The sequence below is a fragment of the Glycine soja genome, chromosome 10 (assembly GCF_004193775.1).
Source record: "Glycine soja cultivar W05 chromosome 10, ASM419377v2, whole genome shotgun sequence".
Taxonomy (NCBI): domain Eukaryota; kingdom Viridiplantae; phylum Streptophyta; class Magnoliopsida; order Fabales; family Fabaceae; genus Glycine; species Glycine soja.
In genome coordinates, this window is record NC_041011.1 from 3,897,314 (window position 1) to 3,922,862 (window position 25,549).

At 36.5% G+C, this 25,549-nt stretch overlaps 1 protein-coding gene across 4 annotated transcripts; it reads left to right on the plus strand.

The window, feature by feature from the left end:
• The first annotated feature begins 1,963 nt into the window (after positions 1-1,963).
• LOC114369467 (CLIP-associated protein-like) lies at positions 1,964-24,062 on the plus strand. 4 transcript variants are annotated; one of them, XM_028326698.1, is made up of 22 exons: positions 1,965-2,592; positions 4,026-4,181; positions 4,320-4,382; positions 5,044-5,112; positions 5,294-5,459; positions 6,142-6,303; positions 7,279-7,376; positions 7,867-7,941; positions 8,027-8,095; positions 8,790-8,875; positions 8,948-9,065; positions 9,943-10,041; positions 10,125-10,479; positions 10,627-12,404; positions 13,071-13,172; positions 13,618-13,722; positions 15,133-15,207; positions 15,293-15,361; positions 15,492-15,560; positions 16,207-16,308; positions 22,825-22,901; positions 23,583-23,714. In XM_028326698.1, the coding sequence occupies exons 1-21, from the start codon at positions 2,260-2,262 to the stop codon at positions 22,855-22,857; spliced, it is 4,182 nt and encodes a 1,393-aa protein (XP_028182499.1). In that variant the 5' UTR covers positions 1,965-2,259; the 3' UTR covers positions 22,858-22,901; positions 23,583-23,714. The 4 variants fall into 4 exon arrangements, 3 of the variants coding, with proteins under 3 accessions (XP_028182499.1, XP_028182498.1, XP_028182500.1); XM_028326697.1 differs by lacking the exon at positions 22,825-22,901 and having other exon boundaries at positions 1,968-2,592; positions 23,583-24,062; XM_028326699.1 differs by lacking the exons at positions 1,965-2,592; positions 22,825-22,901 and adding an exon at positions 2,934-2,980 and having other exon boundaries at positions 23,583-24,062.
• The last annotated feature ends 1,487 nt before the right edge of the window (positions 24,063-25,549 follow it).

Genomic DNA, 25,549 nt, shown 5'->3' on the forward strand with positions numbered 1-25,549 from the left:
CTCCAATACAGTTCTTCCATCACATTAAAATTTTGGCTAAAATACACTTTAATTTTTTATCTTTTCAATTATATTTAATTTTGATCTCTTGTATTTTACAAAGTTTAATTTAATTCATATATATTTTTAAAGTAAGTCAAAATGATTACTCCAAACCATAACCATAACCATAATTAACTAGTTATATGATAGTCTATTAATTAAGAATAATTATAAAAATTAATCACATATGACATGTGGTTATTATAACCAAACCATAACTTTACAAAAAAATGGTTAAACAACCGATTCTTTATTTATTTATCTAAAGCTGGTTATATATATAACCGAGTATAACTAAAATCGGTTACTTTAGGGGGAAAAAATTAAAATTAGTTATATAACTTGTCATATATCTTCAAATAATAATTGATTTTGGCTTTTAAAAAATTAACCTTTAAAATTAATTTTAATCCACCAGGACACAATTAAGAATGCATAAAATTAATTATAATTAATATATATATTTTTAACCAGTTGTATATCCATAATTAGCTTTATATAACTAATTATAGATAAACACTCAATTATATAACTGTTTTCTTTATAACCGAATATACTTTGGTTATAATAACCACTTGGCATATTTGCTATTAAATAGTTATGGTTAGGTTATTCAAATAAGTTAACCATGAGCAACACTAACTTTACTTACATGAAAACTATAAAACAAAAATTTTCCTACTTTATTTTTTCCAACAATAAGAAAAGAATCTTCAATCCATATTGAACGATTGCTTGATCATAAAATTCCTAATATAAAAAATAAACAAATATGTCTTAGACAATCGATTAATTGATTAATTACACATCAAAATACTTACTTTGTCAATCACGCAACATGTTAAATCCACCCGTAAACACAATTGTATTTGGGTAATCCAAACTTGAAATATCCATCACATTGGACCCACTCATGTTAACTCTTCATGGTCCCGATTCGACCCATTTGATAAAAATGTCTTCTAATGCCAAATCCATTTTATCTGTTGAAACAACTGGGGCTTGTGTGAATCTTATCTCGAATTTGTTCTCTTTTCTCCTTTGAAAAATAGTTGAATCGAAACCAATCAGATAACATCCATCATTCAAAGCTTTTCTTTACAAACCTGAATGACCACATGGTAGGCCAAGTTCGCACCCGCCAAAAAACACTTTGTGACATCAACATGTGACAACATGATACTGTTTTGGTCAAGGAATTCTAAGACGTTGTAATTGTTATTGTATTGAGAGGGGTGTTTGAGGGTGAGATAGTAGTTAATGAAGACAACAACATTAAGGAAGCGATAGAAGAGGCGACAAATGACGTCATATAGGGTTGAAGCTATAGAGAAGAACACGAATGCGTAGCTATGGAAGTAGACAAGGACGAGGAAGGATGTGATAAAGACGACAATAAAGAAAGGTATGAAGAGACAAAAGGAGATGTTGCAAGTGAAGTTGATGGTGATGAAAGTGAGAAAAATTAATAGAACAGAGAGAAAATTAGAAAGATTAAGAATTAAGCAGAGATTATTGTGTTTTTTTAAAAACATTAAATTAAAATAATTAAAAAATATCAAATTTATAGAAAAGTCCTTAGACTTTAATTAAAAAAAAATTAGACTTAATAATATGATAAAATAAATCACATAATATTATATGATTGAATAGTATATAACACCAATATGATTTATTTTAAAATCATACTAAAATAATGATTTCATATAATTATCTTTTGACGTATAATTATGTTAAATTTGATAGAATAAGTTTAAATTTATATAAAAATAGTCAAAATAAAAAAACTTTAAAAGCAACCTAAATACCTAATACTATCGTACCTTCATTAGTTATCACTTATAAGGATCCCATCCAATCAAAGAAGATTAAGTCTAGTGCATCAAAACATTTAACAGTGGTATGAAACGTAAATTAGAATAAGGCAAATGGTTAATTTTGCCAGTACCGCAACCCCATAGTTTTCAAATCATTTTCATTCTCATTTCATTTCCGCGTCATCCTCCCTTCTGTTTCTCTCTCCTACGGCAACTTCTCCCCTCATTTTGAGGCCTCCGCTAAATTCACCATCTCTCTCACCCCACACCACTGACGCCCCCTCTCACTCCTTTTAAATCCCGCATTTGCATTCGCATTTCCCAACTTCCCGGCGCCGTTATGTGGTGGTGAATCCGCTGACATTTCAAACCAGATCTGCACCCGGCCGTGCCAGATCCGATGGAGGAAGCGCTCGAGCTCGCACGCGCGAAGGACGCGAAGGAGCGCATGGCGGGCGTGGAGCGCCTCCACGAGGTGCTGGAAGCTTCCAGAAGGAGCCTCAGCTCCGGTGAGGTCACTTCTCTCGTCGATTGCTGCTTGGATCTCTTGAAGGACAGCAGCTTCAAGGTCTCGCAGGGCGCGCTCCAGGCTCTCGACTCCGCCGCCGTGCGCGCCGGTGACCACTTCAAGCTCCACTTCAACGCGCTGGTCCCTGCCGTCGTCGACCGCCTCGGCGACGCCAAGCAGCCCGTCCGCGACGCCGCCAGGCGGCTCCTTCTCACTCTCATGGAGGTACATTCCTCGAATTATTGTTTTATTTATCGTATCTGTATCTGTTGCAGTTTAGTGAATTGTTATTTGTGAGTGTGAAACTTGGAAAGAAAGAGAGGCAGGTGAGGTAGTTTTTTTTGCAAAGTAGAGAGAATCTCGGAATCTGGTATATGGAAAGTGAAAAGTGAGTGCTATGAGTGAAGATAGATGAGAGTGAACAATAATAATAATAATTGATAAAGGTAGTTGTCGGTTGGAAAAGTGAGATCGGGAATAAGACTTTGAGTGTAGGAAGGGGAAACTCGTTGTTATTTAAATCTTAGCAATTGTGCATGAACGCTTCACTCTTCTTGGTTTCTGGCAAATGAAAACTCTTACGAGTGGTGATTCATGATTGCTTGGATGTAAGGTTAGTAGTGGTTTATTGAGTATTGACTCTTATTAGATCTTTAATCAGAAATTGCACTTAACTGTAGGATCTCTCTAGTGTTTGCACGTGGTTATAGCGTTCTGATGTAGTGTCATTGCAGTCAATGCCATAATGTCACAGCTTCCTTATGTTATCCTAGTAGGTTGGATGAATGAAAGATCCTGAACATAAGATTTATAATATTTGGTTATTTTTTTAATGACATGCAAGCCTGTGGTGCTGGGAGTGAATTTCAATGATTTGCTGCTAGGTAGTCTTTGTGATAAGGGATATAGGCTATGCATGCATAAATAGGTTAAGTAAGTGTTTATTCGATAAGTTTATCACATGAGTGTTTATATCATAAGTTTGTAAAGTTTACTAAAATAAACTAATATTTTGATCAGCTATAACATGGACCTTACTGAGATGGGCTAAAAAGAGCTTGTATGAAAGTTAAACATAAGTCATAGTAAGCTCTTCCAAACATCACCTTATTCATATATGATGAAATTTGTGGTTACAATATTAATTTAACACTTAACAATAATTGTGCACCAACTCATAAACTGCTATAGATAAAGCATACTTTTTAAAATAACGTTTGAATGAGGATAGGTCTTTAACAATTAACAAGTTAAGCTGGAAGCTATTAGAATAAGTGATTGCTTTCTTTGTACATTGTGCTTCGCTCATTTCAAAATGATGATGTTGGCATTTGCTTATGATATATTGCCACATAAATGGAGTTTTGCTTGGCTAGTCCATGTAAATTCCAAGTTTGGATATATTTATCTACATGACCTTATAGTACGTTGAATGTTTATTTTGGAAATTGTAATACAATTCTGTGTGTTTATCCTAGCAGTAAAATGCTTCCATACACTCTGTGTTAACTTTTGGTATTTATTTTTATTTATATCCATCTGAATGTGAAGAAAATTCACTGTTTTCTTGGGGCTGGTTTTGCTGCAGATTTAAATTTAAATTCTGGCTATTGTTGAATTTCCTTTCATTTGGAGATTTTTTTTTTTATTATTTACAGGTTTCATCTCCTACAATAATTGTTGAAAGAGCAGGGTCCTTTGCTTGGACAAGCAGAAGCTGGAGAGTCAGAGAGGAATTTGCACGAACAGTCACATCTGCAATTGGTCTATTTTCATCTACTGAGCTTCCCCTTCAACGTGCTATTCTTCCTCCTGTATGTTCATTGAATTTTACAAACAAGCAGTACATGTTTTTTTCTTTCTTTCTTTTCCCAAAAAAAGTACATGTTTTTTTATTGTTCAACATTTCTTGAATGTGATACTAACTCCTTTTAAAAATTGATCAATTGCAGATTTTGCAGTTGCTGAATGATCTGAATCCTGCTGTTAGGGAAGCAGCTATTTTGTGTATTGAGGTAAAAATGTCTTCTTGACTTCTTGTCATTTTATATTGTTTGAACTTGTTTACATCGTTAAGTTCATACAGTTATCCAAATATTGGGGATTTATGCCATTTCAGTAGTTATTTAAATTAGTAAATATATTAGCCAAAACAAATGTCAGGATTGCTAAAATTGTGTGTTTGTTTTCAACTTACGGTTGTGTTTATGAGTGCATCTATGCTGATGTGATTTATAATATCATTAACACCTTATTGTATGAACATTAAGGAATGGAAAAAAAAGATGTGGCTCTAGTGGGTGTAATTTGGTGTTAGAGCCATTCTAGGAGTAGATTATTGACTATATTGTATAGTCAAAGTTGATGTTGTCAAACTTTGTCATAATACTTATTTTTTCAATCTTGCCAAGTTGATACGGCTCTAAATTCAAGAATTGATGATCTTTTTCTTGGAAGTTTGGTGTTCTGTTTTAATTCAATTATGCAAATTATGTATAACCGGAATTTTTTCCAATGTTTAATTGAATACTTTAGTAATTGATATTGATATTGTCATACATTAGACATAGGCTGATTGAATAGTAATATATGCATACTTGTGAATAGTGGTTTTGAGATTTAAAATTAAGATGGATCTCAGTACATTCCTTTATTATTCTCTCTTTTTTTTAACAGGAAATGTATACACAAGCTGGGTCCCAATTTCGTGATGAACTTCAGCGCCACAATCTCCCTTCATCTTTGGTAAGCATGAAATAAAAAGAATCAATTTCCTGATTTTATTATTGTTTAATATTTTACACATGCAAATATACGTTTTACATCTGTAATTGAGATATTGAAGGTCCTTTAACATTTTCGTAACAACTACAATGAGAGTTTATTATTCTTTTTATATTGCATTACAAATTTACAATGATTTCAGGTGAAAGCTATTAATGCTAGGCTAGAGGGAATTCAACCAAATGTTTGCTCTTCAGATGGTATTTCTAGCGGTTATAATGCTGGGGAAATTAAGCCTGTGGGTGTTAATCCCAAGAAAAGTAGTCCAAAGCATAAAAGTTCATCAAGGGAGACCTCTCTTTTTGGAGGTTAGAATATTTGCTATTTTTGGATTGCAAAATATTTCTATTCTAATTCAGTACCAAATTACCAATGTAATTTTTGTATCATGGCTCATACCTTATCTCTCTCTTGCACCGTTATTGCCTACCAACCTTATAACCTGCTCTTTAATTGTTCTTTGTTTTCCATTTATCATGAGCATCACTGTACTTGATCATATGTTTAAATTTTAAATTTTGTGATTTGGATTTATGATGGACATATTGATATTTTGCATAGGAAATTGTGCTTTCATTTGATAGACTTTTTATGATATTATCAAACAGAGCTTTTGTATCATACTGCTAGTTCTAGTATGCGTTACACTTATGATTTGTTTGTTAGCCATATTTTTTATATTCTGCTGTGCTTTATTAAATGTGTTGAAATTATAGTGTTTTAGGTCGGAGGAAATTGGGAGAATAAAGACTTTGAATAATATTCTCTTGAATATGATCAAAACATAAAGCACTAATCCTTATTTATACTAATACTAGATTACAATCTTAATAAGGAAACAAATCATGAGATAATAAGGAAATATGAAAACTAATCCATAGTCTGTATACACTAAATTATTCTGAGATATAATTGACATGCTGTTGGATGTTTTTCATATATTCTAACTTAATGCACATTTGTTTCTTATTAACTATTAAATATGAGCAGGAGAAGGTGATGCCACAGAGAAACTCATAGACCCCATCAAGGTGTATTCAGAGAAGGAGTTAATCAGAGAAATTGATAAGATTGCTTCTACCCTTGTACCAGAAAAGGACTGGTCAATTCGTATTGCTGCCATGCAAAGAATTGAAGGTCTTGTTTTGGGAGGTTGGTGTTTTCCATCTTCATTTCAGGAGTATGTAGTATGCATAGAATTTTATATAGCCAGAATCCAATCATAAAAACTTTCTCCTATTTTGTGTTAGAAGGGCAAGAACATTTGTTATTGTAGGTATATCTTTAACACAAGATTATTGTGAAGGGTGTTTATGGTGATCTTACATGAATTTGGTATTAGATTTTACTTGTAGCTATGGATTCAATATGAGTCTGTGTTAACAGAACTATTGCATCAAATAATAATGTCTTTGCAAACTGTTGAAAAGCTGTCTTAATTGTGGTCACCCCTGGCCCACCTTAATTGTGGCCTATCAGAGTTAGTTGTCAGTCTTGAAAATGGCTACCTATGGATGGGCTGTCCAGAAATTGAGTGAAGGATCTTCGTGTGCAGGCACCGGGATGTTGGCTCTCAGCAGATTGAGATCTCACAACGACTAGTAATGTGATATAAATAGAGCTTATAAAGCTTGGGTAATCCTTACCTTACGACCCGGTTTTGTGGGATTGAGTTCAGCCATAAGCCAAAATTCTAAGATAAACAATAGAGGAAATATTGCGGTTGGGGCCATAATGTATAGCTCTATCATTATCATAGAGGTGGTGGGGGGGGGGGGTCAAAAGTCACTTTAAATTAGTAAGAGGTTAGAACTAGCATGGTTAAAGTTCAATTATTTATTAGAAGTCTCTGCATTTCTTTACTTGTCAAAAAATTATTTACTATTACTTGAGGAAAAGTGGCTTTACCTTTTTTATTCTTTGTTGTAATTTTCTGTTATGAGTCCCACATTTCTCTCCCAGCTAATGGACTAGTCTTTTGGGATAGCTCGATGATGCTGTGTGATCCATGGGATTAAGCTATTGTTGTATTGTAATTTTCACTGAGATATTAAAATGCAATGCACCTTTATCTGTTTTTGTCTGTGGCGTGAATGATTAATATTTATTGAATATTCTCCTGATCAGGTGCTGCTGATTATCCATGTTTCTTTGGACTCCTGAAGCAGCTTGTTGGACCTTTAAGCACACAATTGTCAGATCGAAGGTCAAGCATTGTGAAGCAGGTGCACTGACATTTTCTTTGGTTATCTATCTATCTATCTTAAAGTGAAATGGCACTTTTATTTTTATGATGTTAAGATCCCGTATTGACTAGGTACATGGGCGAAGTATCCCTTATGATGGCTTGGGCTAACTCCCCATGCCCCCCTTCTCTGAGTTTGGGTTGGGTTAGGCATAGTATGTTTGCAATTCTCATATGGTGTCAGCTTTTATGACCAAGTGGTAAAAACCATGATCCTTGCGGCTTGCACGGATAAAAGGAAATTGAAATTAAGCACAAGGTAGTTGGGCTTGTGCATTATCCACACTTAAAGCCCAAAATAGTGGTTTGAAATTTCTTTTTGTTTTCCACTCCTTATGTTTGAATGGTTTTAGTGTAGTTTAGATTGGAATGTTTTATTGGAAGTAAGCATGATTATTGATGATCAATATCTGATTATATTTTACTACCAATACATGGTTGCTTTCTGTTGGGTATTTGTTTTGTTCTAGGCTTGCCATCTATTATGCTTTTTGTCGAAGGACTTCTTGGGTGATTTTGAAGCATGTGCTGAATTGTTCATACCAGTAAGTTCTACTACTTTTTGTCTATGATAATCATGTTTTGGTTTTTGGATGTATCTGAACTCTTGATACTTGATCTGATAATCAGGTCCTTTTGAAGCTGGTTGTGATTACTGTGCTTGTAATTGCAGAATCTGCGGACAACTGCATAAAAATGGTAATTTGATATACTTTTTTTTTTTTTTTTTGATCAGCAAACTTAATAATATATATTAATTGAGTACCAGAGGTACTAACAGTACAAGTATCAATCCAGAATTGATCTTAACATAGTTTGGCCAATCTGGAAAAACATTTAAATAATACAGAATTCTGCACTGCTATTCTATCCTATTCTATTTAGGAACCCTGCTCTGATGTTAGTAGACCAGTAGTTGTAGTGCATATTAAACCCCTTCTCCAAATTTGTAAGCCACGTCCATAGTAGGAAAATTGCGTCATCTAAAATTCCGTTGGCATTGAGTGAGCCATTTGAGAAGATAATAGTATTCCTGTGCTTCCAAATGGTCCATGTCAGTGCCATCCACCACCATTTCCATCTACTAGATCTCATCCCTTCTGTCACTCCATAAATGTGTTGAAGAAAGTGCTGCCTTGGTTGGTTTGGGAAAACTCCCGATAAGTTCACCCATGATAAAGATTCCCACCATATTGGAAGGATCTTGCTGCAAAGGAAGAATAAATGACCTGCACTTTCCTCCTCAATTCCGCAGAATGGACATCTTGAATCTCCAAGCTGAATGTGACGCCTCCTCAAGTTTTGATATACTTAATACTTAATACTTATTAATTTTCTGCATCGTATTATAACTTTTTGTATCCTGTTGTGACCCTTGTCCTCTACTTTCCAGATGTTGCACAACTGCAAAGTAGCTCGTGTGCTTCCTCGGATAGCTGATTGTGCCAAAAATGATCGTAATGCTGTTCTACGTGCAAGGTATGAATTATCTACTCTTGGGGATCGATGTGTGAGGGTTTTGGTTTTTAATTAATACCATTTGTATTGTAGGTGTTGTGATTATGCTCTTTTGATATTAGAACATTGGCCTGATGCAGCAGAAGTACAACGATCGGCTGATCTATATGAGGATATGATAAGGTGCTGTGTTTCAGATGCAATGAGTGAGGTAACTTTTATAGTTTTAGGTTATATGATGATTTTGATCAATATAGACTGTACATCATATTTCTACTTGGACTAGCTTTTCATTGTTTTGCTCTTTTTCCTGGGCTATTAAGAATTTGCATTGCAATTGCAGTAGTGCAAAGCGAAAGTGGTTCTCTGTGTTTGCTTTTATTTTGGCAAAAGCTAAGTTCTCATAAAATGTATAATGTGATGAAATGCAATATTTTAGCTGAATAGTAAAATCGAATAAGCAATTGAGGAGAGTAATTAAAATTCTGAAACTTTGCACGATAAAGCTCATGCAGAAGCAAACCTTCTGTTATGATTAGGTATCTGTCTAATTCTTACTAAAAGTTCTTTATTTCATGCAAATGCAATGTCTAATGATCAATTGACCAACATAGCTGTACAAAGACGTATCCACAAGAGGGAGTTGTGTTGTAAAAAACCCATTGCTCTTCTGTCATCATGTTCCTTATGGACTCAGAAACCAGAATCAGTGACTTATGTCATCTGGCTTGCATATATTTTTTTATCATTTGATTTGAAAATTCTATTAATCTCTAACCTTTGAAGGAAAGGGGTACAAAATGACATGATTATTTCATTACTCTGTTTAAGTGTGTAATCATGTTTGGTAAGATGTTCTAAAAATTCTCATGCAGTATACAGATTAGGTTATATTATAAACTAGGATCTTTCACTTTTTTTCTGCAAACCTTATTCTTTTCATTTGTCAAAATTTATATTGGTTTAAACTTTAAAACAGAAGCTTGTCAGCATATTTGTTGACTTGACATTTTTCATGTGGCCGTATTGTTGGTGCCAAGTAATAAGTGCAATAGTGCATAAAAATAATTACAATACTAACTTGATAGGTGCGGTCGACTGCAAGGATGTGTTACAGAATGTTTGCAAAGACTTGGCCAGAACGTTCCCGTCGCCTGTTTTCATCATTTGACCCTGCTATTCAAAGGGTATATGTTTATTTGAAGGTGTTATTTGTCCTTTATTAATTTTTTTTTTGCTTAATTTGTTTTAAAGTGAACATAACTCGCAGTTAATCAACGAAGAGGATGGAGGAATGCATAGGCGACATGCATCACCTTCTGTTTGTGATAGAGGTGCACTGATGTCAATAACTACTCAAGCTTCAGCACCCTCTAATCTAACTGGTTATGGAACTTCTGCTATTGTTGCAATGGACCGAAGTTCAAGTTTATCATCGGGGACTTCTATCGCCTCTGGTGTTCTTTCACAAGCCAAGTCACTTGGTAAAGGTACTGAACGTAGTTTGGAAAGTGTGTTGCATGCAAGCAAACAGAAGGTCACTGCTATTGAAAGCATGCTTAGGGGTTTGGATTTGTTTGATAAACATGGTTCATCTGCTCTCCGGTCATCGAGCTTGGATCTAGGTACCAAATAAGTTTACTTGTTAAATATATATATTTTTTCTACCTCATTGTTCTGGACTTGTTGCCATTCAACAATTGATGATGCTAGTGATATGGTTTTTAAACTTTGTGAGCGGCTAAATTTATCTCTTATTGCCCCTAGTGCAGGAGTTGACCCTCCCTCATCTCGTGATCCACCATTCCCTGCTGCTGTCACAGCATCTAATCATCTAACTAGCTCTTTAACGACAGAATCAACTGCATCTGGTGCCAATAAAGCTAGTAACCGAAATGGTGGTTTGGGTATGTCTGACATAATCACCCAAATTCAAGCTTCCAAAGATTCTGGCAGGTTATCGTATAATACTAATGTTGGTATTGAGCCTTTATCAACGTTCTCATCATACTCAAGTAAAAGGGTTACTGAAAAGTTGCAAGAGAGAGGTTCTATTGATGAAAACAGTGACATGAGGGAGACTAGATGCTATATGAATCCCAACATAGATAGGCAGTGTATGGATACCCATTATAGAGATGGCAACTATAGGGATTCACAGCATAGTTATGTGCCTAATTTCCAGAGGCCACTATTGAGAAAGAATGTAGCTGGACGTGTGACTACTGGCAGCAGGAGGAGTTTTGATGATAGCCAATTATCTCTTGGAGAGAAGTCAAACTATGTAGATGGCCCAGCATCTCTTCATGAAGCTCTGAGTGAAGGACTTAGCTCAGGTTCTGACTGGTCTGCTAGGGTTGCTGCCTTTAATTATCTTCACTCTTTATTGCAGCAAGGCCAAAAGGGAATTCAAGAAGTAGTCCAGAATTTTGAGAAGGTAATGAAGTTGTTTTTTCAGCACTTGGATGATCCCCATCATAAAGTTGCACAGGCTGCTCTCTCCACACTTGGAGATATTATTCTGGCATTCCGAAAGCCCTTTGAAGGTTACATGGAACGAATGTTACCCCATGTGTTTTCTCGGTTAATTGACCCCAAAGAGCTAGTTAGGCAAGCATGCTCAATGAATTTGGAAGTTGTTAGCAAAACATACAGCATAGATTCTCTCCTACCTGCATTGCTACGATCACTAGATGAACAAAGGTCACCAAAGGCAAAATTGGCTGTTATTGAGTTTGCAATAAGTTCGTTTAATAAGCATGCAATGAATCCAGAAGGTGCTGCTAATATTGGCATCCTAAAATTATGGCTTGCCAAGTTAGTCCCATTGGTTCATGATAAAAATACAAAACTTAAAGAAGCAGCTATTACATGCATTATATCAGTATACTCTCACTTTGATTCATCTGCAGTTTTGAATTTTATTCTTAGTTTGTCAGTTGATGAACAAAATTCTTTGAGACGAGCCCTTAAGCAGCGCACCCCTCGCATTGAAGTAGACTTGATGAATTATCTGCAAAACAAGAAAGAGCGACGTTCTAAGTCTTCCTATGATCCATCTGATGTTGTGGGAGCATCCTCTGAAGAGGGATATGTTGGTTTGTCAAGGAAAGCTCATTATATTGGAAGATATTCTGCTGGTTCACTAGATAGTGATGGTAGCAGGAAGTGGAGTTCCCAAGATTCTGCCCTGATTAAAGGCAGTATTGGCCAAGCAGTTTCTGATGAAACTGAAGAACACACTGATTCTAATAGTGGTGTTTATGGTTTCAAAACTAAAGATCTTGCTTACACAGCCAATTCAATGGGTCAAAACTTTGGCTTACAAACTAGCCACAGACATGTGAACAGTAGCATGAATTTTGAAGGTCTATCATCTGATCTGGATGTTAATGGTCTGATGTCATCAGAACATTTAAATATTACTGAAGACTTTGGACCCGACAAAGAACATCCTTCGGAATTGAACCATAATCATCAGTCAGCTGAAGATGTGAACGTAAACTACATGACAGACACTGGACCCAGTATTCCCCAGATTCTTCATATGGTGAGTTATACAACTAATAGATGATGCATTGGTACTTTATTTTTTTTTTTTAATTCTGTTAGAAAGAGAAATGTAGTTAATTACTGGGGAGGATATAGTAACATCTAAGAACAGCAAAGTACATCAGAAATGTATAGAAATAAAAAATATTCATCAGCCCAAAAGTTAACAAAATCTCTTTGCAAAACAGCAAAAGACACCCCAAAACCTAGCATTATGCTGAGCTAATGATGTCATACACCGGCTAAGAGTGCACAATTCCCTATATTTTTTTTGCGAGAAAACAATCATTTTGGTCACTTGTTAGAAAGTTGTCTAAGGTGGTGTAGCAAACCCAAAACTCTCAAAAATAGGCAAGAGCTTGTTCCACGCCATTAAACCATGTTGCGATGTAAGAACAAGTGATGGCCAGTTGGGGGTGGAACTACTTGTATGGGTGGGGCACAACCAAATTATTTCCTTGATTACTATGTAGCTTCCTCAAATAAATGAAATTTGCTGTCTCTTTGAATGGTTTGTGTATATGAAAATGTATTTAGAACCCTCTTAAATTTTCTGGTTCAGCCTATTTGGAGAATTTGCCTGTAAATAATCATTCTTTAAATTTATTTTAAGAGTTACATCTTAGATTTCCTTTGGCTAAGATATACCATATGTTTTGTGTAGATATGCAGTGGGGGTGATGGAAGCCCTATTTCAAGCAAGCAGACTGCACTTCAACAGCTAGTTGAAGTGTCTATAGCCAATGAACATTCTATTTGGACTCTGGTATTTTTAATTTGACAAGTATCTGTCTCTTTCATGTCCCCAAGTTGTTTGATTGTCTATTGTACTTGAAATGAAAGATATAGTCTGCTGAACTTCATAAACATACAAATGCAGTTTTTTATTGTCATACCATTTTATTTATTTTGTAACAAAAAAATACCATTTTATTTTATTGGTTGTTAATGTTAAGTATTATCTATGTAATGCTATTTATCTTCCTATTCTAAAATATTAGGACATTTTCTCCACAAAAAAATCTAGTTGTATAATAGTGAATTTCTCTGATTCTTTGATAGGTATTGGCTGTGACATGACATCAATAGATAATATAGAGAAGTTCTGCTTCTTAAAAAAAATCCCTAATTTGTTATATTAAATTAAACAACATTGAACAATATATTTGGATTTGCTTCTATATATTGATAGTTAAATGGTGTAATTGCAGTACTTCAATCAGATTTTGACAGTTGTGCTTGAGGTGCTGGATGATTCAGATTCCTCAATCAGAGAGCATGCTCTATCTCTGATAGTTGAAATGCTTAAAAATCAGGTTCTTACTCCTTTTTTGTGCCATTTTTCATTGGATTACACCCTTGCTCATATCAGTGTTTGCAACTGCACATATGCCCCCCCTCTTGTAGGTTTTTTTGGGGACAAAATAAGAGAGAGGATTGCTATATCCTCCGAAAAGAAGAAGGCAAACAAACTTCTGACTCCGATCCACTCAAAGGATGCCATCTGTCAAACTTATCAACTGATTCAATTTTAAAATATTCAATTAATTTAATGTTTTAAAAGTTTATCTCTTTCCAAATTTACCCTTGACTCATGCGACCACAACCTATTCAATACCAGCCAAAAGATTTCAAAGAATTGGGCATGCACCACCTTGCGAAGAAATGGATCTGGAGAATAGAAGAGCAATGATGAAAAGGAAGAGAAATTCGAGGCAGTGCTGAGAGAAGACAAAAACTGGAGGAATGCGCCACTAACGGCGAAGAACACGACAAGAGTGATGGAGGCTGTGTGGAGTGGTTCCAATTGAGCCTCTCAAGTTCCTGGAAAATGCTGGATCGATCAGCTTCACAGGTTGAGATGATCATCAAACACTGAAAAGAAAAATAGATTTGTGCCATGTTCCCTTTGTTTCAGTACTGAACTTCAATTTTTTGGTTATGCATCCTAAATGTGTGTTGGATGAAGAAGATTTAGAAAAATTTATCAAAATAAATTTTTGTCTGAAAACTTTTATCTTCAAAACAATTATAATATTGAAAGTTGTTTCTACTAGAATCATGTTTGAATGCAAACTCCACCCTTTTTCGCAACATTCTTGCAATCAGGATTCAGGGAAGATTTTTATACTGTAGCCACAAGTTATCATTTTTACTGAAGAAAAAGTAGAAGCGATTTCCATTTGAGAAAAGGCAGAGAAACAAAGCCAATCAGTTGAGTGCTTGCATTCTGTCTTCAATAACATGAAAAATATACTAATTTCACAATGAGAAACAGTGCAATGTATCATTGGCATAATCTCACTGCGTTGCTGGCTGTCGTAGTCCACGGTGCACCACCGCCACTTCCAACAATGCGTCTCCACTTTTAGCTTCTGCCTCCGCAATCTCAAGCTGCAAAACCTCCTCCTAAACGGCGGTAACATCCTCAATGTCTTGGCTTAAGCCTCTTTGTGGTGCTGGAAAAGCACGACCTGTTCCACACCGCAACATTGTGTTCACAGAATCGCAGTAGACAGATGTTTGCCTTTTGGGTTTGAGTAACATAATTGTGTGGGAGGGGGATATGATTGGAAAAAGAACTAAGTTAAAAGATTAAAATTAATATTTTAGTTTGACAGATGTCACTTTTGAGTGAGGCGGAGGATTTGTTGGTTTCTTTTATTTGGAGGAAGAAGCATTTATTAATAAGAGATTTTTTATTGTATTGTGTTTATTGTTTCCAGAAAGATGCCATGGAAAATTCAGTTGAGATTGTTGTTGAAAAGCTGCTTAATGTTACAAAGGATATTGTTCCCAAGGTAACAAACTTTATCCTGTTCTTGTTTTTCTTTTTATATAGTTGCTTTCTTTTCCCAGGCATTGCAATTTTCACCCCTTTTTCAGGTCTCAAATGAAGCAGAGCACTGCCTCACCATTGTTTTATCTCAGAATGATCCATTCAGATGTTTAAGTGTATGTATTTCCTGGTGTCTCTAACTTCTGGCCATCCTTTTAAAATGTTTAATTGGAGAAGGGAGCAGGGATTTGTATTAAACTTAAAAGTTCAAACTGATGTTCAGATTCAGAATTTAAAATGTTTCAGGTTATTGTCCCTCTACTGGTTACCGAGGATGAGAAAACTCTTGTTACTTGCATAAATTGCTTGACAAAGGTATTGCCTGGAAGAATGAATTGTCAGTTTTGCTCGAATTGGTGGTTTCTGATAAAACCTTATTTTTAATGAACTCCACTTTCTAAATACATGTTTCTTATAAAGCCTTGTTCTGTTCTGTTCTGGAAGTGTCCTGTGAAGCAATGGTTCTTAAAATAGGAAAATAATCCTCTTCGTAGTTCATACCCATACCCAATATCATTATGCTTCTGTTGCTTATAAAATCATGTCCTGTGAGTATCCTGCTGATTTGTTTACTTAAAATTATAGATACACTGATACAGCTTGGGTACCTGTTGTTTACACTTCATTGAATTTTGAACTTTGGTCAACACAGTCCTGAATATGCAATTCACTGATTCTCTCTTTCTCGAATGATAATTGTTATGCCATACTCTATATTGACTATATCTTAGCCTGACGTTTTCATTCTCAGGAAAAGCATAAAATGATATTATCAGTTAGTGATAGTCAGTAGAAACCACACAAATATCTCATCACTAGTATATACTGAATTAAAGTTTACTTGTATATACTGAATTAAATTTATATCATATATTACCCGTACTACTTAGGAAGTTACCATTTTTTTGCATGAATTAAATTTGCTTCATGAACGTTTTAACTTCACATTACCCTTCTTCAGCTTGTGGGGAGGCTCTCTCAGGAGGAAGTGATGGCTCAGTTACCTTCTTTCCTGCCTGCTTTGTTTGAAGCTTTTGGAAACCAGAGTGCTGATGTTCGCAAGGTACTTAGGCCTTTCGATTGCATCCATGAATTAATGGTCATCGTAATTCTTATCAGTCTTTTAACACTGTAAAGTGGTGTATTTAGTTCTAGCAAATTTATTCAACTGGAAATTCGATGCTTGAGGTCTATTTGGTAATTTGCACTTAATTAAAATATTAATCTGTTCCAACATTAGTAGTTTCCCTATTTGAAATTTCTTGGGATTATTGAACAAAGCTTGTTTTTGAAAGGCTTCTGTTGGTCCCAGGCTGTGATATGATTTGAAACATTTTTTATAATTAGGACATTACTTGAACCTTTAATGAATATTTACCACTTTTGTACGAGGGAGCCTTGTATTTACTATTCCCCCTAGAAATATGCTCTGTCTGTGGCTTAGGTTGGTTGGTCAAGCTTGACATTTCTTAGTGCATGTTTGGGAACCCCTTTAAAACCTTGATTGCACGAATTCCAATGCGTCTAAACGGAAAAACACACATTCCTAGGCAAAGCTTGTGAGTGTAACTTTTTTTTCAATGCAGTTGTGTTGAATGCAACTGGCACCCAAACACAGCCTTAGCCTCTGGATTGGTGGCTGCTATTGAAACCTCTTTAGAATTAGGTCATAGGGGCCTAACGTAACCCTATAAAACTAGTTTGTAAGGTGAGGTTTGCCTAAGGTTTATAAGCTCTATTTAAGCTGTATCTCTAGTCAATTTAAGGCCAAGCACCACCCTTGAGACAGCAATTAAGGCAGTCCCCAAAGAAGCTGCAATTAAGGCGGGTTAGGGGTGACATCAATTAAGGTGGCTTTCCAACAAAACCTAATGTAATAATGGTCATTCCTTGGAAATGCCCATTCCATTTCATCAAGGGTTAGTTTAGTTAACAAATATATCTTTTTTTATTTTTTATTTTTAAATGACAATCTCCCCTGCCACCAATTGTAGTCCCACTGCCCATTGCGACTACATCCTACCATCTCCTTCCACTGCAACCCTGATCCTTGCAACTGACACTGTAGTCCCACCTATCCATCGACCTCACATTTGCCCCAACCCATGACTACCATTTATGCCACAACACCACTGTGACTGCTGTCTCCTCCACTAGCTTTATTTTGTTTTCATTCTATTCCGTCAACACTGTCAAATTTTGCATACTAAATGTATGGGCAGGTAATGGGAATAATTATTCCATTCCATTCACCTTACTTTGAAACAGAAATACTCTAGCTAAAACAATATAATCTTATGCTAGGAAGTTATCATTTCCATGGGTCAAACCTTGTGTATGTCATCATTATACCTGACCCACCAAAACTTGCTATGCTTGATAGACAGATTTGACAGTGCACTGAAGTAAGTGACTGAGTATAATTCCTGTGAAGATTGCGTCTCCGTTACCAAGTCACACTTGGATCCAGTGTTGTGAAAAAGGATTATTTTGCATTAAAGTGTAGTAACTCAATTGAATCAATAATAATATGATGAAGCTAGTGTATTAACAATAGTTGTCAAGGTTAAAACTCAAAATCCTCCTGATCCTCCTTCTAAAGCAATCTAATTTAACCTCAACTCAATGTTCTAACATTCAATTAACATCGAATTCACTTTATTAGGCCAACTTCAATCTCTTGATAGTTTTATTTTTTGATCGGCAAAGATAACTTATATATATATATAATCAGTACCAGAGGTACAAAACAGTACATGTAATTAAATTGCCAGCATCATGGTTCCAGAATCAGACTAATAACAGTCTCGACAGGAACCAATAGCTGGGTACAAACAGTGGTAAACTGCTCCCACTTCCTATAATTTCTACCCCCCTAAGGTATCAAAAGCTGATGAGATGTTAGACGACCAATAACTATAGGGAAGTGTGAACTCCTTCTCAAAACTCTTCAACCACGTCCATAGTGTAAAAATAGCATCCTCCATCACCTTGTTACCATCAAAAGTGTCGTTTGAAAATATTATTTTATTCCGGTGCTGCCACACTGACCATGTGAGAGCCAACCACCAACACCTCCATCTGTTATCACAAATTCGGTTAGGCAAACATATCGCATGCTGAGAGAAGTGCTGCCAAGGTTTCTGCGGGAAAGCTCCATGACTGTTCACCCAAGACATGGATTCCCACCATAGAGGGAGAATTCGGTCACAGAGAAAAAATAAATGTGCTTCATTCTCCTTAGAGCTCCCACAGAATGGGCATAATGTGTCATTGATTTCCACCTGTCTCCTCCTCAAGTTTGACTTTGTTTGCAATCTTTCCTTTAGTAGCCTCCATGCAAAGATTGCAATTTTAGATGTAATCCTTATCTTCCATAGTTCCTCAAACACCCGCACACCATCCCCCTCAACTTTTTCTCCTTTCAGCACGTCATAGGCACTTCTGATTGAATATTGTCCGCTTGGTTCTGGTTTCCAAAACCACTCATCTCTTCTATGAGGTTGAATACAGCTGCCAGCAACATCATTTAGGAAGCAATCAACCATGCCAAGCTCACTATCAAACAGGTGTCTTCTCCATTTAAAGTTCCACTCCCACCCATTGTCCGCCTAAGTTCCCATCTCCTGAATAGTCTGGTTCTGTTGGCATGAACTTAGATACAGTCTGGGATATTTTGCTAGAAATGTTGTGTCATCATGATTCCATATGTCCTCCCAAAACTTGATTTTATCTCCATTCCCCACCTTCCATGCTATCCCTCCCTGTAAAGCAGTCTCATGTTGGGGATGATGAAGAGCTAATTTTAGATCTCCCCACCATAAAGAAACATTATTGTCGCTTGTTGCTGCATCAAGGTCCCTCCAGCCGCCATACTTAGAATCCAGAATCCTTGCCCATAGCTCTCCACTGTGATGGAATAAATTCCACTTCCATTTGGCAAGCAATGCAAGATTAAATTTGGTGATGTCCTTTACTCCCAAGCCTCCTTTGTCTTTAGGGAGGCATACCGTCTCCCATTTTACCCAAGCAATCTTGTGTTGGTCGTCTCAGCCACCCCAAAGAAACCTTTTAGGGACCCTGAAAAAAGACAAGAAATAAATTGGAATAGAAGTTAGGATTGACTGAATAAGAGTGACTCTCCCCCCCAAGGATATATTTCTTTGTTTCCATTTTGCTAGTCTCCTCTCACACTTTTGAATAATTGAATCCCACATCTGACTCTTCCTTGGGTTTGCCCCTATAGGTATCCCCAGATAGACAAAAGGAATGGTCAATAAGTTACAATTCAAGAAATTTGCTGCATTTTGCTTCCACGAATTAGGCATGCCAATAGCTCCGAAGCTACTTTTGGCAAAATTGATCTTGAGCCCTGATACCATTTCAAATGCCCTCAAAATGGCTTTGATTGCTTTGGTGTTCTCCATTGACGCCTCCCCAAAAAATATAGTGTTAAATATATATTGTAGACAACTGTATTGTGTAGACAACTGTGTAAGTAAAAGGCTGTTTTGAGTGTGTGTGAGGTTGAGTGTGTATTAAGTTTTATGTGTTGTCATGTTGAGTGTGTGAGAAGCTGTGTATCTAATCCTTATCCAAAGGCAGCTTTTCCCCTCTCTCTCTTTCTCTGTACTATATATATGTGTTAATAAAAAGCTAATGTGTGCAGAGTGTGGCAATTTTCTCCACTCATTCAAATTCAAGTTCTAGAGTATCTCAAATCCTCAAGCAATGTAGTCCTAATTTTCAACATGGTACCAGAGCGGGTACGATCCCGTTCTGATTGTCTTCGGCGTCGCCGCCATCTCCGGCCGTCGCCGTCCGCCGCTGCTCTGACCACCACTTTTTCCGGCGAATCCAGGGTTGAGTGCGCCTCGAGGAGCGCGACTCAGCCCTGCAAGTCGCGTGGCTAGATTCCCAGCCACGCACCTCCACCCAGGAACCTTCACCTTTAGAGGTTCATCCACCCAGGAACCTTCAATCATGATGCCTTTCAATAGATTATGTCTGCGAGACGCATTCATCAAGAGATGAAAATACCTTGAGTTGCTGTCACCTTCTTTGATCCATCTAGAACGAGCTTTTTGCCTTAGTAAGGAGTCATGAGAGTGTGCAGCCACCCACAAATCTTCCTATAACTGTCGTCTAACCATTGCCTCCTGGGGTGATAATTGTCTATCCATTGTCACTTGTTCAAGTTTGTTTAATTTGTCTTGGATCTGCTTGACCTTCTTGAATATATCCCCATATTGCTCCTTATTCCATACCTTCAGTCTACTTTTGAGGCATTTTATTTTTTCTGAGTACAAAACCCCCCCACCCACTTTGTTGAACCGATGTCCAGCATTCAGTCACAACTTCTTTAAAAGATCTGTTTAGAAGCCAACAATCAAGAACCCGGAAAGGTTTAGGTCCTCAATCAGTAACTTTCGACTTGAGAATAACTGGACAATGATCTGAGAAATTCCTGTCCAAGGTGCTTTGAATAGTGTTAGGCCATTTAGTCATCCAATCAGGTGACAATAGAAATCTGTCAAGCTTGCTTTTGGCTGATCCATTCGGTCTATACCAAGTAAATTTTCTTCCCAACCACGGTGCTTCCTGTACCTCCAATTCATCTATCCATTCATTAAACTCCTCGATGCTGTTACCCCCCTGTCCTCTGTGGCAGCTACCAAGCCTCTCTGCATTGTTTCTTATATTATTGAAATCCCCCAAAATACACCATAGGCCCCCATTCTGTGAAGTTTTTAACTGCTTTATGGCCTCCCATAGACTTCTCTTGCCCTGAATGTCACATGATGAATATATATTGACAATATGGACTTGTTGAGCCTCCTTGAGCCATTGGTCTACCAACACAATGAAACCACTGCCTATGATTGAGCTTTGTAATTTGAACGCTTTTTCACTCCATATACACAGTAACCCTCCAGCTGTGTTAGCCGCTGGCTGCATTTCCCACCCTATCTCCTTGTCCCCCCATAGAGCTTGGCACGACCTCATGTCAATGCTTTCCTTCTTAGTTTCCTGAATGCACAGCAAATCAATTTGTTCTTTGTGGACCATTCTCCTGATTTGCAGCCCACTTTACTCCCCTCCCTAAGCCTCTTACATTGTAGGAGATAATATTCATGGGCTCTTGGATCTTGCACCCAATTTGTTTGCCTCCTTCAAGTCCCTTTCCTCCATTTCCTCTATTCTGCCAATTATTTTCTCCTGATCTAACTCCCATGTCATCCCCAGCTCCCTCGCCATGTTCCAAATAACTTGTGCTTCCAATATCTGAGAATTAACATCCTTCTGATTTTTGAAGTCCACCGTAGCTTGGACACCTTCCTTCATCATGCTCTGCCATGTGCTGCTGTTGTGATGTGTCGTTTTGTTCAATTGGGCTTCCAATGATTTTTTGCCGTTGGTACCTCCTCCTGGAATAAAATTTCAGATTATTACTGGGGACAGAGTTTATTCCATGTGGGCTGGCTCCACAAGAAATTTTTATTACAGGGGGGGTGTGGATAGAAAAGCCCAGCCCACTATCCCCCCCTTCTTTTCCCAGCTGGCTGTCACGTGCCATCTTTCCCCCTAATTTGGCTCCTTGATAGTTATCCCTTTATTCCATGCTAATAACCCTAATCTCTAAGAGCTTTGACTGGAACTGCATTATGTGCAAGAATTCATATGATCACACAAGCATCAATTCCTATCCGTAGTATATCAATGACTATGGTGATTTACTCCTAGATCACTAACAAATTTTCCTATTTTGAGCGTGAATATACAATCTGTCCATAGGTGATAAAAAACCATAGAAGCATTAGGAGAGGAAGCAATCACACTATAATTGAAAGAAAAACAAACTTGAACTGAGATGCAACATGCAAGAAAACCCAAATTACAAGGAACACAGGTTGGGATTCATCAGCCCCTAACCTAGAGAACTTATTACACTTGAAGAAAGAGGTGAAATTGAAATGAAGATAGTAGAATGAACTTCATTAGATTGAGAATCAAGGCTTGATTCCCCTAGTTGCCATCATCACAAGAGGGATTCTGTTAGGAACCAAGAATTGAAATGAGAAAGAAAAGAAGTGATTTTATTGACTGCAAGAAAAGAACAGAAATAGGAGAGAAGACTCTTCTCCAAGGATTTCTCCTTTCACAAAGAGCTAATGTTCAATTTACAATGACAACAAATCTCATCTCTCCTAGCCTTCTTCTCCTATTTATATCTAATAAACCCCTCTAACTAACCAACTCATTAACAGACTAACTTTCCCTTCTCATATCCTAACAGATTGAGTGAATGCAGCAAAAATTTCTTGTTTTGATTGAGTCTAGCTATTTATAAGTTTTCAATAGCTGTTGGCATGGCCATGCTGATATCCTGCATGGTAATGTGCAAGTTAAAACACCTCAACATCGATTCCTTATTACTTTGTGTGGCCATGCTGAGTTTTGGTGTGCCCATGCACACTAAACAGAAAATTGGTGTGCCCATGCACTCTAAACAGAAAACCGTCTTCTCAGTATCAGGTTTGGGTGTACCTATTCCTGTTAACTTTTTTTTTTTTTGTAGGGGGGCGGGTGGCTTTCCTTCCTCACTGCATAAAAGATCAGCCACTGGGCATGGCCACACTATTTGCCCACCTTCAGGTGGTAGAATGCCATTCTGTATTGTACTTCTCATGTGTTGACACTCAAATCTGGCATTCCCATTCTTACCTAATCTGCTTCAAAGTTCAAACTCCAACCTGTCAAATCCCCTGCCATGATGGTTAAAAGAAGGGGAATAATCACAAATTAACACAAAATTAGAGAAACACAAGCTATTAACAAAACATAAAAACCATGCCACATTTCTATACCTTCTACTCTTGCAACAGTCTAAATCACACAATTCACTCTCCAATTAACTATAATTACAGCTAAATATTGCACTTACCAATGCACATATCTTTCGTGTGGAAAATCTGGTCAGTATGTTCTCTGTTTTTTGCGGTCTGAATATTGAACATTGATTAGAAAATCAACGGTTGAGAATGTAATAAAGTATATGCAAATGTATAATAAACCATTAAGTTTCTAAATCTCAATGATTATTTTTCTAACCAATGGCTATAGTTGTACTTTATTCTCTAAAGTACACTTCTTTTACTTTAGAGGCGCCAAATTAGATTAATATGATTGGCTGTGCAAGATAAGTTTCTTTGAATTGGAGGATTGGTATCATTTCTATTGCTATAAATTGTTGGCATGCTTTTGCTGTAATTTTTCTCCATTTCCATAACTGTTCTCTTTTCATTTTTCTCATTTTGTTAATGGTGCATGGTACAGACCGTTGTTTTCTGTCTAGTGGATATTTATATCATGCTTGGGAAAGCATTTTTGCCATATTTGGAAGGGCTTAACAGCACACAGTTGAAGTTGGTCACCATTTACGCAAATCGTATCTCACAGGCAAGGACAAGAAAATCAATTGATACCACACACGATTAGCGGTTCATTCAGATGAAAATTCGTCGGTTTTGAATGCTTTCTTATTCATTGTTGTGTATTTTGTATATTGTGTGCATGGAATTTTTTAGGTGGGTTTTCCTTGTGTTTCTTTCCTCCCCCTTTGTCCTATATTTTTTTGTCTTCCTTTTTCCCTGCCAATGGATGTTAGATTTGGTGAGTGCTGGTGGTGGAATACAGTGCGATTGTAATTTATTGAAGAAACATTATTTGATTATATTAAATGGTTTTCCAGAAGGCCATATTGTCATTGGTTCAGTTACTTGAGTTTTAGTTTTTATGTAAATTTTGGGAAGCTGATTTCCAACCTGTAATATTTGTCGTGTTATTTATTTGTCACGTTGTCGCCACACTACAGTTTATTTATTTTATTTAAAAACTGTTTAATAACAGTGATTCAGTGCATTACTAGTTCAGAAAATTTAGCACATCAGGCATGGTTGTTTCATGGTGGAAAAGTGCACTTACAGCAATTGAAGAACCAATGTTGAATTGCATGTAATTTTAACTATATCTGCAAGTTGTGAGGGTTTAAGGGTCTGGGAAAGGTTATGGATTTTATTCTGTTGTACTAGGGAAAAAGAAAGTAAGTTACTGAGGAAAAAGGTTCGGTCTTCAGATTTAGCTTGCACTTTAGGTTTCAGATTCGAATTTGCAAAAACGTGTTTTAAGTTCAATCTGTTGGGCATGTCAAATTTGGTTCAAGTTTAGAAGTTGAATCAATGTGCCGCGATATAAACGTAAATAATGCAATTTGATTGCTTTAAAAGCAGTGCAGATTCCATATCGTAAACTCTTGCGGTTCTTGTGGGCATTTCTTTTCTTGAGATTTTACAACTTTCTTTTTGCATTTAATGAAAACATGCTATAATTTTCTCCAGAAATAAATGTGAAAATTTGATGTTTGTATAAATTCAAATTATATTAATGGAAATCATGTTATAAAACCACATGAGAATGAGTCTAGATATCCTTTTTCAACATATGGTACTTTGTAGCGTGATAGTTTAGTTGATAAATATATACATAGGTCGGCATGTCAGATTTGCAGGTTTGAAACTATACCGATCAAATTTTATTTTCGAATAAGTCTAGTGATGAAGGGATTAACGAATTTATAATGCTGATTGAAAATGACAACTTAAGAATTGACTACAAACTCAGACAAGAAAGGTGCACAAGAATAATGAAACTGTTTTAATATAATCACAAAAATCGTTCTAATTTATAGAAAGTAATAGATACATATTTAAAGTGCTGAACTGGGGTGGACCAAAACAAAAAATGTGCCAAGCTACTCTTCCACAAAAAACGACAAAAGCATGCTGGATCTATCACCTATGTAATCCAATAGCTATGCCTTTAGTAGTCGGTACCTACTAGTACTACCTAGGGTATCTGTTACTGATCTTCCCTCGTTTCATATCTTTTCCAAAGAGTGAAAATGTTTGCTATGCACATTCATAATCCTTACAAGCCCACGATTCCTTGTCTAAGTATTGTTGGCAGAGTTGTCAGAAATTCTCCGTTGAGGTTAACAACAATAGCTCCTTCAAAAGTGTTTTACAAGAAAATTACGACGGTGCAATTGGGTGGAAATAAATTATTGCAGAATATCATTATCAAACTGTGACATAAACAGGATTTGTCTCCCTTGATGTGCGAAATATAATTTAGAGGATAACTAAAATGCAGCAATAGCCATCCATGAAAAACATTAATGGTTAAAATTAAAATAAGTTATATAATCATTAAGATCTTTAACTTTTTAATCCAATATGTTTTAG

Bases quoted from the DNA above. Each gene is read 5' to 3' on its own strand.
- LOC114369467 (XM_028326697.1), top strand. From the start codon at position 2,260: ATGGAGGAAGCGCTCGAGCTCGCACGCGCGAAGGACGCGAAGGAGCGC. The intron at 4,383-5,043 runs GTAAAAATGTCT...TTTTTTTAACAG, and splicing joins CAGCTATTTTGTGTATTGAG to GAAATGTATACACAAGCTGG. The intron at 15,208-15,292 runs GTAACAAACTTT...CCCCTTTTTCAG, and splicing joins CAAAGGATATTGTTCCCAAG to GTCTCAAATGAAGCAGAGCA.